This window comes from Pipistrellus kuhlii, unplaced genomic scaffold, assembly GCF_014108245.1.
Source record: "Pipistrellus kuhlii isolate mPipKuh1 unplaced genomic scaffold, mPipKuh1.p scaffold_m20_p_17, whole genome shotgun sequence".
NCBI classification, from domain to species: Eukaryota; Metazoa; Chordata; class Mammalia; order Chiroptera; family Vespertilionidae; genus Pipistrellus; species Pipistrellus kuhlii.
The window spans coordinates 27,117,202-27,130,053 of NW_023425482.1; the positions used below are offsets into that span (position 1 = coordinate 27,117,202).

General features: G+C 62.8%; 1 protein-coding gene and 1 long non-coding RNA gene across 3 annotated transcripts in view; one reads left to right on the forward strand and one right to left on the reverse strand.

Annotated features, from left to right (window-relative positions):
• Nucleotides 1-1,710: 1,710 nt before the first annotated feature.
• Nucleotides 1,711-3,467, forward strand: LOC123652504. The gene is made up of 2 exons (XR_006741882.1): nucleotides 1,711-1,837; nucleotides 3,229-3,467. It is a non-coding gene; the product is annotated as an uncharacterized LOC123652504 (long non-coding RNA).
• Nucleotides 3,327-12,852, reverse strand: part of GNAO1 (G protein subunit alpha o1) — a 92,742-nt gene continuing 83,216 nt past the window's right edge. Inside the window, exons 7-8 of one of the 2 annotated variants that reach the window (XM_036440405.2) lie at nucleotides 5,977-6,130; nucleotides 3,327-3,514 (exon numbers count right to left, since the gene is read on the reverse strand). In XM_036440405.2, the coding sequence (XP_036296298.1) occupies nucleotides 3,327-3,514; nucleotides 5,977-6,130 (342 nt within the window). Of the gene's footprint in view, nucleotides 3,515-5,976; nucleotides 6,131-12,009; nucleotides 12,376-12,612; nucleotides 12,767-12,852 lie in introns of those variants that run through there. The other variant, XM_036440406.2, reaches the window with a different exon arrangement.

The following is a 12,852-nucleotide window of genomic DNA, read 5'->3' on the forward strand; positions in this document are numbered from 1 at the left end:
GTTCCAATGGCCTGACCTCCGAGGCCGTCCTATCTCCCTGCCTGGCTAACCACTGAGCCGTGGATGTGACACAGGGACTTTGATGGGCCCTGCTCCTTCCCTCCGGGTGTCAGTGTCAGCCGGTTTGCTACAATAGTTACTACAGCAATCGCCCGGCAGCCCAGGAGAGCGTGGGGAGACTGTGGTCCGGGGAGACAGGCACGGCCTCCGATGCCCACTGTGCTGATCTCGGCTGCCCCTTGTGTGTGTGGCCTGCAGGGGGCTTCCCAGCACCAGGTGCAGTAGCAGGCTTTTAAAGATGGCCAGGTGGCCTGGCCGGCGTGGCTCGGTGGTCGAGCATCAACCTATGAACCAGGAGGTCACGGTTTGATTCCCAATCAGGGCACTCACCAGAGTTTCGGGCTGGATTCCCAGTAGGGGGCGTGCAGGAGGCAGCCGATCCATGATTCTCATCATTGATGTTTCTCTCTCTCCCTCCCCCTCTGAAATCAATTAAAAAATATATGTAAAAAAATAAAGGTGTCCAATTGGGGGCAGACGGTCCAGGCAATTTGGCCTCCTTCTTGGGACCACCCATCCTCCTCCTGCCGTGCAGCCACTGGGAACAGGAGGAACAGGAGCCTGTGCTAGTCGCTTTGGGGTTACCCGCCCTCCCAGCTTTTTCCCTTTCCCAAACCTCGACCCCACGCTGCCCTCAGAAACAAGCAAAGCCAGCTGCACGGGAGGAGGAGCCCGGAGCCTGGAGGAAGCGGCACCCGTGGGCAGGCTGGCCATTCCTCTGCTGTCCTTGCGCCCAGCTGGCTCCCCCTGATGGCGGCACCGAGGGCACACGGGGAAGGTCAGGGGGTGGGTTCTCTCTCTGCCACCGCCAGCCTTGCCCGCCAGCCGCCCAGGGTCTGCGGCCCCTCCGGCCCCCCTCCCCCGTCCGGTGCAAACAGAGCCTGCGCGGGGGAGACCGGTACAGACAAACATTCTCTTTATTGAGCTACACATGGATTTTCCATTAGTCAGAGAAGTAGACTGGCAGTGTGTAAGATATCACAGAAACCTCACCGATTGGGAATAGAAAGGCTTAGAAAGACCGTGGGCTTTTTTTTTTTTTTCTTCCAAGTTTTTATTTTTTTCCTGTATTTTTTCATTTTTTGTGTGTGGTTCGTCGTTTTGCCGCCTTTTTTATCTGAAATGGCTGTGACTGGTTCTTCAGCAAGTGTCTTAAAAGTGAAACCGTGAAGAGGTTTGGGGTTGGAATGCGAGTCAGAGTAGAAATGACAGGACTGGTCATGGCAACTGGCTTTCGTGTCAACACTGACTCCGTCTTTGCCTTTGACGTGTGTGTGTGTGTGTGTGTGTGTGTGTGTGTGGTTTCCTTCCCATCTTGTGGCATTTAAAAAAAAAAGGTGGGGGATTTTTCATTGTTTTTATCTGTGGCACAAACATCCATCCTCACATGAGAAAGAGTGGACACAGGTCACCGAAACAGAGGACAAGGTGGAGGACACACACACGCACACGGGGAGCATCCATCTGAGACCGAGAAGCAAAAACGTCAAAGGAAAAAACCCGCAACCCTGACCCCCAAAGACGAGGGCAGCTGCTGGGGTGTTGTGGGTACACAGGGCTCACCAGGACAAAAAGGAAAAGGAAACAACTGGAAAATGGTGATGAAGGGTGTCTGTCCGAAGGGGACATAGTGAACAGAATAAATGGGCGGGGACACTGTTTTCGATGGGGCTCTTTATGCATGTGATCCGATTCTGTGGGGCAGCTACGGGCCAGTGAGAGCTGTGCTTTTTCTATACAAACCTGGGGTGAGCGTGTAGCTGGAGTGGTTGGGGGCGTGCGTGTGTGCGTGCGTGTGTGTGGTGGGGGTGTGTGCATGCGTGCGTGTGTGTGTGTGTGTGTGTGTGTGTGTGTGGTGGGGGTGTGTGGGTGGTGTGGGGTGCAAAGCGCAGCCCGGTCTGAGCACATTCTGGAAACCTGGTGCGGACAGAGAGGCCTGGCACCTCTGCCCCCACACCTGCTGCCAGGTGAGATGGGAGAGGGGGGAGTGCCGATGTATGTTTCTTATTCCAAAAGAAGAGAGAAAGAGAGAAAGAAATATGGATGTAATGGTGAGTTTTCCATTTTCCTTTTAAGCTACAAAGCACATGAGAAATGTTCTTTTTTTTTTTTCCTTTCAAATTCTAAATGTAGAGACTCAACTAAAACCGGGTTTCTACAGCATTCTACAGAAATACACAGCCGTCAGTCACTCTGGGGTCGTGGGTTAGACAGGGGCTTGATACAGAAAGGCTGTGTGTCTTACAAAGGCCAAAAGGTCATGCTACCAGGAGATCAAGGTCAACAGCAGAGAGTCCGTGAAGCAGTCTGTAGAGAGAGAGATAAGGGGGTCCAGTCGGGCCAGTTTCTTTGCTTTTAAAAACCAACAAACCAACCAACCAACAAACCCTGGCACACTCATTGCTCCTGTGTCGGAGGCGGGCAAGATGGGGAGGCATCGAAGGAAGAGGAGAAGGAATCCCAGGAAGCCCGGCCCAGGCCCCTAGAGGCCTCCTCTGTGGTCAGGTCGGCCATCCAGCCCCTCCCTGTGGCCCCTCCGGCCCCCGTCTCCCCCTCGCCCCCGTCTCCTAGCGCCTGGCATGTCCCTCCCCGCAGCTGCTCTGGCCCTTGCCTGCTTGGCTTGAAGAAAGAGACCAGGGGTCATGGGGGTGGTCAGAGCAATGATTCTTCTAAGTCCCTTTCCTGTTTTGGGGGGCGTAGGGCAGTGGGATGGCCAGGGCACTGGCCATTTTGTAAAGGGTTTGGGGCTTTGCAGAGAGCCGGGCAGAACTGAGAGCTCAGGGGGTAGAAGCAGAAACCGGCCGGCCCGAGGCCAGGCCACTTGGCCTCCCGCTGCTCGCAGACAGGGGTCTCAGTTGGTGAATCTACAGGGCTGGTCTCCCAAGTCAGGGCTCCATCACGGCTCGTGTGTGTGTGTGTGTGTGTGTGTGTGTGTGTGTGTGTACACGCACATGCGTGCACAGGCACACACCTGCATGCTCATGGGCTGACCCTATGGGGTGGTGGTCAGTTCTGTCTGAAGCTCTTTCTAGTACAAACTAAAAAGAATTAATATATATTTGTATATATATATATTTATATATATAAGATTTTGTTACGCCTTTTTTTTTTTAAGTTTATTTACCAACTTGCATTTGTCAGTGGGTGGTGGGTGGTGGGTGGTGGGAGGGGTGTGTGTGTGTGTGTGTGTGTGTGTGTGTGTGTGTGCGCGAGCTTTTCTGAGTGCTGGAATCATTACCAAGTAGGTTGCTATACAGGACAAGAGGTCAGTACAAGCCGCAGCCCCGAAGGTTGTTGGCAATGATGATGTCGGTGACGGCGTCGAATACCACCTGGATGTTATTCGTGTCTGTGGCACAAGTCATGTGACAATAGATTTCTTTGTTGGGGGAGCGGTTTTTGCTTTCGAATTGTGCTTGGATGTAGGCGGCTGCGTCTTCGTAGGTATTGGGGCCTGTAGCAAGACAGAACAGGGAGAGGCCCCGGTGAGAGCCGGCAGGGACCGGGTGGGGACCCCCGGGCCACAGGCGGGCTGGGGCATGTCCCAGGAAGCAGGGCCCAGGAGAGGAGGCTACAGGCAGACACGCCCTCTCCAAAGGCGTCCTTGTATTTCACAGCCAAACCCACGTGCGGCTCTGCATTCGCCTGGCTTCGGGCTTTTCCAGGCGTCTCACCGTTTCCACCCTGGGCGGACCCAGGAGCCCTGGGCGGACAATGGCCACAGAAGGTCCCTTTGCTTTCTGGAGGAGCACCCTGAGGCCCCGCCCCGGTCTGCCCTTCACAGCACTCACCCCTGGTCTAAACCAGTCCTGCTCGCCTGGCCAGCATGGCTCAGTGGTTGAGCATTGACCTGTGACCAGGAGGTCACGGTTTGGTACCTGATCAGGGCACATGCCTGGGTTGTGGGCTCGATCCCCAGTAGGGGATGTGCAGGAGGCAGCCGATCCAGGATTCTCTCTCATCAGTGATGTTTCCACCTCCCTCTCCCTTCCTCTCTGAAATCAATAAAAAATGTATTTTAAAAAAGAAATAAAAAGAAACCAGCCCTGCTGCTCTGATAAACCAAGGCAGTGGCCTCTGAGGGGGGCCCTGGCAGGTGGGGATCCAGGACTCCTGGTGTCACAGGGGGCCCCGGGGGCCGAGCTGGACCTGCCCGTCTCCCTGCACTGGGCAGGACTGGGGAGCCCCCACACAGTCCTAGTTCTTGGGTGAGTGGCCAGCCTTACGGGCGCTGGTATCCCCTGGGTGGGTAGTTTAAGGTCCTAGTAGCGTAAGACCGGCTGGGCCCTGCTGCCCCACTGCCCCACCCCTGCTCCTCGCTGTCCCCTTGATCCTGGCTGGGGCCAGGTGGGGATGTCTGTGGAGGATGCAAAGACAGTTCTGTTTAATCAAACAGATTAAACCCACGTGGCTCTGCCCTGTGGACAGCTTTCAATCACCATAAAATACAGAGCAACACAGAATTTCCTAAGCGCCAGCAAAGGAAGAGGCCTCAGTGCCCCTGGGACCTGGGTGCTCGGAACCAATGCCATCCGGTGCTGAGGGCGGGGGCCACACCTCCCCGGCCCCACCCCCAGCCCCCGTCCTTCGTTCCCATCCTCTGAGTAACCCACGGCCAGTGGGACGCAGACCAGGCCCCGGGCTCTGTGCTCTCCGCTCCCCCCGGAGGCCCCCCGCCCCCCGGGCACTACTGCTGTTACCGTGGTGCCCAGATGAGGAACGGGACCAGGGGCTTTGCCTGCCCAAAGTTGCAGGTGGTCAGGTGGTCTGGCTCCAGAGGCTGCTTCTGTGCCCCTGCCGGCCAGAGGCACGCTCTTGGCCATTGCCCGACCCCAGCCTGCCGCCACCCCGGCTGCCACCCCCGCTCTTAGCACCCTGGGGTGGGCGGGAGCCTTGTTGACTGCCAAGCAGTAGAACACCAGTGACCAACGGGCTGTGCTCAGAACACCCGATGGGCCTTTCTGCACACCGAGGGTGAGCACCATCACTTCCAGGCGGCAGAGAAGGGTGGGTGGTGGTGGGGGGACAGTGGAGTCCTGGGAGCCCAGCCCATGCATGCCCTCCCCTCTCTCGGGGCTGCCTGTGAGGGGGTCCTGGCTGAGCCAACCTGGGGGGTGCAAAAGGGGCCCCCAGGAGCTTCCCCGTCCAGGGGGACGAAGGCTGGGCTTTGCACTGGCCCCTCGCTGTGGACCGGGGCCCGTAGCCCACAGCAGCTGCCTCCCTCGGCGGGCAGCCCAATGCCTCATCAACCGGCTGCAAGAGCTCCGTGTGGCGTCTGGGATACATCCCCCTGGGAGCCAGGTGGGAGGACAAAGCCCCAGAGGAGGTGGGGGAGAGGCAGGCAGGGAAGGAGGAGGCTTGCAGGGAAGGAGGAAGAGGAGGAAGAGGAGGAGGAGGAGGGAGGGGAGGAGGAGGAGGAGGAGGAGGAGGGTCTGGTTTGGGAAAAAGAAGGAACGTGGAGGAAGAGGGGGAAAGCAGGCCTGACGGTGCAGGGGGTGAAAGAGCTGGCGGGACACGGGCCAGTCTCTGATGGTAGAGAAAACAGGTGTGGCCACGCACAGCCCACGTGGCTGCCGGTCCTAATCCGGGCGCAGGTGCTGTGAGGCCAGCAGCCGCCTGGGGAGGTTAAGGGGCGGCCGCTGGGGAGACGAGCGAGATGGGGGTGAGCAGGGTTCAAGGGGAAGCCACCGCCCTGCCTTGCTTGGTTGCTCCTGACTCACCTGGTCACAAAGCATATGGATCAGGAGGCCCATCTCCCCCCACACCCAGGGCCGTGTCCCGGGAAGGGCCACGCCTGGCCACACCCCGGCGTTTCCCTCTGCGCCTGTTCCCAGAGCCAGGGCTCCGGCCTGTGCAGGGGGAGCCCACTCCTGGGAGGGTGGGGCTGCCTCCCGCACAGGGCCCCGGGACACCCACCTGTGTACTCAGGAAAGCAGATGGTCAGAGGTGACTTCTTGATCTTCTCCCCAAAGAGATCTTTCTTGTTGAGGAAGAGGATGATGGAGGTATCGATGAAGAACTTGTTGTTACAGATGGAGTCGAAGAGCATGAGAGACTCGTGCATGCGGTTCTGCGGCCGCAGGCGGGGGGAGGGGTGGAGAGAGCGGGACAGACAGCGAGGGGGAGACACGGAGACAGGGAGACAGGGAGAGAGAAGAAGCGTTAGGTTTGAGAGAGAGGAGCTGGGCTACTCAGCCGCTCAGGAGGGGCTCCCAGGCCCGGGGGAGGCGGACAGACAGAACAGTGATCTGCTACACAGCACGGGGCTGCCCACGTCCAGCGCCCAGACCCCTCTACGCCCCTCGTCTCAGGGCCAATGGCAGACAGCGACCCGACATGGCTCCCTGGGGGAGGCTGAAGACCCGGTGACCTGGGCTCTCCCCCTGCGAAGTCCCCAGCCACAGGAGTGTCTCCCTGAATGCGTGTGTATGCATGTGTGTGTATGTGCGTGTGTGTGTATGTGCGTGCATGTGCATGTGCTGGGGTTGCTGGTGATTGGATGGGAGCCCAGAGCTGGGCTTTGGCCCTTCCTGTCCAGACCTGCCCTCTTTAGCCCAATCTGTGGGTGGGGTGTCCTCTGTGAGGGGTGAGGGACTGTGCAGGGAAGGTACATGTGGGGTCAGCCGTGCAGGGGAGAGGGAGCTGCCAGGCTGGCTGCAGGGGAGCCGGGCGACGGGCCTCGCCTCTTCGTACACAGTCCGTTCAGCGAATGAGTGCGCGTGCGGGGCCCCAGACAGAGCAGAGCCTCCAGGGACAGTCCCTGCCTGGGCCCAGGGAGGCCAGCTTGGGTGGTGGGGTGGATGCCAGGAGTACACTCGGGTGCCGGGGTAGGTAGGGGGGAGGGGCCTCTTGGCAGTGTGGGAGCCCATCTCTCTGTGCAGGAAGGTGGCTTCCTGGTGACGGGCCGCCCTGGGGGAAGGCATAACTGCCCTCACACCCAGCCCCCCGGGCCTGCAGCCGGGCCCAGAGCGACCCCGGGGTACCGTCTCCCTCTGACGTCAGGAGACGGAACCACACCGGGGCAAGAGCAGAGAGCAGTGTGGGTGCCGCTGGGTCTTATTCTCAGGATGGGAGGGCGGAGCGGGGCAGGAGGCAGCCATAGGAGCTGAGGAAGCTGCCTGTTCTGTCGCCATGGCAACGTCCCCTATCTGAGCAGGGGGAGGAGGGGGAAGGTGGGGACGCATCCTCCACAGTCATTGCACCCCACTCTGCACCCAGCACTTCCCCTGCCTCGTGCCGGTTAATCTCACCAACCCTTAGGGGCACGGGAGTGACACGGGGGGTGGGGGGGTGGGCAGCGCCAGAGCTGGGCGGTGTCCGGGCCTCTCCAGGCACTCGGAGTGGTCTGTGGCCTTCAGAGGAGGAAACAATGAGGTCACGATGGCCCCAGACTGCCTCTCACACCTGTGACCGCAAAGGTACCGGCCCCAGACCCTCGTTCTGTGGCCGAGGCTGGGGCGGGGGGGGGGGGGGGGGGGGCCCTCAGCGTGCATCCCTGCTGCTTCTCAGGAGCCACCAGACAGCTGTGGTTACTCCTCCCTCAGCGATTTGCTGCCAAGGCCGCTGTCCCTTCCCTCTGCCGAGCAGATTCAGCAAACCCACCCACGTGACCTATCACCCTCCGAGCCTCGACCAGGCGCCTTCCTTCTCGGTGCCCCCGCAGTCCTGTTCAGGGAGGAGTGAGACTCAGTGCCCAGGCACCGCAGGGCCCGTCCGGAAAGGGGAGGAGGTCTCCCCGAGGGCCACGAGCAGGGCCTGGGGCTGAGCGCGCTCAGCTCGCCGGGCACCGAGGAGGGCAGAGTCGAGATGCTCCAACACCCACAGACTCTAGAAAAAGCCCCCCCAACAGAGCCGCTGGTCCACAGCCACTCCACCCAGCGCCCACCAGTGCACGCCCAGTCCCAGCACTGCTTTGTCCACAGACACCGAGGGTCACAGTGGGGACATATGCCCAGGCCTCCCACCACCAGAGGGACCACCAAGGCGAGGAGCTGAGAGCCGGGGGGCGGGGTGTGTGTGTGTGTGTGTGTGGGGGGGGTTGGCTGGGCTGAGCTTAGGTCTGGAGGAAAAGCCCAGGCCAAGCGCTAAGGATCCAGCTGGCACAGCGCCCCCTCCCCATCCCCCGCCCCTTACAGGCCAGGCGTGCGGGCTGCAGGCTCCTGCTCTCCCAGAGCCCACAGTCTAATGGGGAGAGGCAACGCCACACACCACAAAGGTCTGCGGGGCCCGGGAGGAGCGGGGAGGCAGAGGGCACGGCGCACAGTCAGACCCCGATTCTCCAGGAGGCAGAGGGCACGGCACACAGTCAGACCCCGATTCTCCAGGAGGCAGAGGGCAGGGCACACAGTCAGACCCCGATTCTCCAGAGGCAGAGGGCACGGCGCACAGTCAGACCCCGATTCTCCAGGAGGCAGAGGGCACGGCACACAGTCAGACCCCGATTCTCCAGGGGCAGAGGGCACGGCTGTGGCACAGTCAGACCCCGATTCTCCAGGGGCAGAGGGCATGGCACACAGTCAGACCCCGATTCTCCAGAGGCAGAGGGCACGGCGCACAGTTAGACTCCGATTCTCCAGGGGCAGAGGGCACGGCGCACAGTCAGACCCCGATTCTCCAGGGGCAGAGGGCACGGCGCACAGTCAGACCCCGATTCTCCAGGGGGCAGAGGGCACGGCGCACAGTCAGCCCCGGATTCTCCGTGTGGGAGGACTCGGGAGGGAGGGTTGGGAAAGAAGGTGCGGGGGTGGGGGTGCGGGTGGGGGGCAGCCGGGGTGGCACTGAGCCCCCTCCGCGCCCCGCACCCCTCCCCACTCGGACTGGAGCCATCACCAGGGAACCGGGAGCACAGCTCATCCTCACGGGCTTCCGGGAGGAAACAGATGCCGAATACAGTGCAAACAGGAGGCGGTGCCATGATTTGAGAAGAGAGAGAGAGAAGCCAGAGGTCACCACCCCTGCCTGCAGTCACTGCCTGTCTGTCCCCTCCCTGTGCCCACCGGGCTCCAGGGCGCTGAGAGCAGCAGGAGTCCTTCCTACCCCAGTGGGGCTTGTCCCCTCCACCGGGCAGCCCGTGGGCGCAGGCGGGGCCCCAGGACTGACCTGGAGCTGGGCACGGGACACGTGTCATGTGGGTGTGCCTGGCGGAGGCCTGGCCACTGACGGCACACCACACACACACACACACACACACACACACACACACACACGCTGGGAAGAGCCGGCACTTTTATGAACGTGGGTGACTAATAAATACACGACGGCAGCCGATGAATTATGACAGCCACTAGCAATTTATTAAACCCCCAGTCACTCTACTTACAAAATTACAGTTAACACGGGGTGGGCGGGGGTGGCGGGATCGGGAGGGGGGACCACTGGGACCTGAGGGAGAAGGTTGGGGAAGGAGGGAGGGGGCGGCCTGGGCCGGGGGAGGAGAGCAGAGAGGCCGAAGTAGCAGCGGGGGAGGCCAGGGGGGCAGAACCGGGAGGGAAGGGCCTGGCTGGCGGGGCGGCAGCAGGGATTGGGGGCGTGGGGGGTGGGGGAGGAAGAGCTACAGGAGCAGAGGTGTGTGGAGCTGCTGCTGCTGAGAGGGGAGCCCTCCCTGCGGCAGGCTCGGTGCATGCGGCCGGGGGATGAACACTTCCCTCCTGGAGGGACCCTCTGACCAAGAGGCCCATGGATTTAGGACTCAGGGCGCCTCCTGCTTCTGCCCTGGCGGGGGCCTACATCTGCTGGGGTGGCATCTGCCTGGAGCCCCAGGACTCCCTAGGGAAGCCCCCTTCCTGACCACCATCACACAGCAGCACCAGGAACGGGCTCTCTGCTCGGGGTGGGGACAGAGCCCACCCATCCTCATCCTCAGACCACAGGACCAGTGCTTGGGCCCTGGACCGGGGCCCTGCACACACACACACACACACACACACACACACACCCCGCCCCGGAGTCAGGCCGGACCGCCTTGGGGCCTTTCTCAGTTCTCTGCATGGGACTGAGCACAGGACCACCCGCAGCACGTCACTCCCAAGACCCCCTTCAACCGGGACTGAGCACAGGACCACCCGCAGCACGTCACTCCCAAGTCCCCCTCCACCCGCGACGGAGCCAAAACCCGTCATCTTCCGCCGAACGCCCCACGGCGGAGCCGCCGGTGACCACGCGGACGGACGGGCGACGCAGAGGACAGCGGGGGGATCTCGCCCGGACACCCTCTCCTCCAGGATCGCACGGCACAGCCAAGCTCACCCTGTCAGGCCCGGAGGGTCAGAGCAGCGCATCCGGGAGGGAAAAGGGCAGGACGGCCCGGCGACCGGCTCCCCCTGATGCCGCCGCTGGGGAGCGCGGGGCTGGCCTGGCTCCTGCCGGTGCCCTGACCCCTGTGCTGGGAGGGGGCGGCGTGAGGGGAGCCCCGGGCCTGGAGAGTCGCTGACTTCCACCTCTAGGACGATGGTGGGGCTCGGCCATCACCCCCCTTTTGTCATTGCTTTTGAGTCTGGGGCCTCAGGGCAGAGGTAGGGGCACAGCTGGCCGCCCCCGGGGGGACGATGCTGGGAAATCACGGCTGTGTCTTCCATGCTGGGCACAACGGCTTCACGGCCGGCCGCCTGTGACGGGACGCTGGGTCTTTGGATCTGGGGGCCCGTCCTCTGCCTGCCCCAGCGGCTGTGCAGGCGCAGCACGAGGGGAGTGGAACTGGGTATGAGGGGGCTCCTGCAGGCCGGCCGCCTTGGGGTATCCCAGGAGGCTGGGCGACAGGGAGCGAGCCGAGCCAGGGATGGGCTCACCGGGGGCCCCATCCCTGCAGGCACCACCCAGAACCGAGGGCCTGGGGAGGCTGGAGGGCAGAGGGCTCGGGGAGACAGCCAGAAACCTCTCCCTCACTCTTCCTACGGGCACACAGGGGCTGCCTGGGCTGCGGAACGTTGGCATCAGCCAACTGAAGTGTCGATTGCCGGAGGCCAGCCCAGGCCTGGGTCCCTGGAAGTTACCCCCACACCCCATTCCTACCGAAGCCCTTCCAGAGGTCCTAGGACTCTGGGGGGGGGGGGGCGGGTAGATGGTAGGGCACACTTTAGGGTGGCAGGTCCTGACACCTGCACTCCTCAGCCCTGGGGCTGGCAGGACACCAAAACCGAGGGAAGCTGGGGACTGGCCTCAGGGGCTCGGTCCACACCCTCCCCGGACCTCCCCACCTGCAGAGCCGGCCCCTGCCGGCTTGAGTCGAATGTCGCTGAAAATTTCAAGGAAAAGCACAACCACTCACACCCGGAGCAGCAGCCTGAGACAGGGAGACAGGGAAGGCGGAGGGGTCACCCGGGCCTGCATGCAAGGACGGCCCGAGGCCCCATCGCTGCCGGCACGGGCCACCTCCCCTCGGCATCCATCCCCACCGCCCACCTCTTCCCGGCCTCTGTCCGGGCGCCGCGGCCTCCAGCCCCCCCCGCCAGCCGCCGCACGCCTCTGCAGTCAGTCTCAGAACCAGTGCCTTTCCCAGACACCCGAAGCGCCCTGGGGAGGGCTCCCCCAGGTGTGCCTGGAAGGGCTGGCACCCCAGGCTGAGATCCAAGCGGGGGAGGGAGGAGGCACCGGCCCAGGCCTGCCTGAGCCCGAGGACCCACGCACAGCAGGCCCAGGCCCGGCGGCCTGGCTTCTGATGACGGAGCTGCCCTGACCAGAGAGACCCGGGGAAAGACCCCTTGGCTCCCAGCGCCCCTCCGCTTCCGGCGCCCTGCCCGACGGCCGCCCCTGCCCCCTGCACAGCCCCAGAGGCCAGGAGACCCTGGCACTGCCAGTCTGAGTCACCCACTGCAGGGGTTGCCCATCTGGGGCCCCGACAGCGGCCGTGGCTCCACAGCTCCCTCCTGAGGATAAAGCACTTGGAGAGGGAGCGGAGCAGAGAGCTGCAGGCAGGCAGGCAGGCAGGCAGGCAGGCAGGGGTGGCCCGCCACGGGCCCGTGTCACCATGTGCTCTGATGTCTGGGGCCGGGCGGCCGTGGACGGTCCCGCCCCCTTCGGTGCCAGCCGCCGTGCTTGCTGGCGCAGAGAGTCTGAGAAGCCCGGGCTCTGGTTCCCGGGGCTGGAGGGGCACAGGTCGGGCGGGGTGGTGGGCGGGAGGCCCGGACGGGGCTCAGTAGAGGCCGCAGCCCCGCAGGTTTTTGGCGATGATGACGTCCGTCACGGCGTCGAAGACGAACTGGATGTTGTTGGTGTCGGTGGCGCAGGTGATGTGGGTGTAGACCTCCTTGTGGGCCGACTTGTTCTTGCTCTCGTACTGGGCCTGGATGTAGGCCACGGCTTCCGTGAAGGCGCTGGGGCCTGCAGGGGCGGGGGGAGCGGAGCGAGGGGACCGTGAGGCGAGGCCCCTGCCGGGGCCTCCCAGTGAGAAAGCCGACGAGGGGGCGAGGGAAACGCGAGCGCTCCGCTGCAGACCCTGCAGGTGGCTCCTCTCTGGTCCGCGGCCCCCAGCGCAGGCCCCAGGGGGTAGAAACCGGGGCCTGTGAGCCCCCTAGGCCTCCTCCTCACCCTTCCCGCTCTCCGGCTCCCCGCCCCTACCTGTGTACTCAGGGAAGCAGAGGGTCAGCGGGGACTTCCGGATCTTCTCCTCGAACAGGTCCTTCTTGTTGAGGAAGAGGATGATGGACGTTTCTGTGAACCACTTGTTGTTGCAGATGCTGTCGAAGAGCTTCAGGGACTCGTGCATGCGGTTCTGCAAGGAGCGGAGAGGCCGGTGAGCGCCCACCGGTGGGTGTGCGGCCCGCCCCGCGGCGGGACCAGCCAGGGAGATGTCCACGA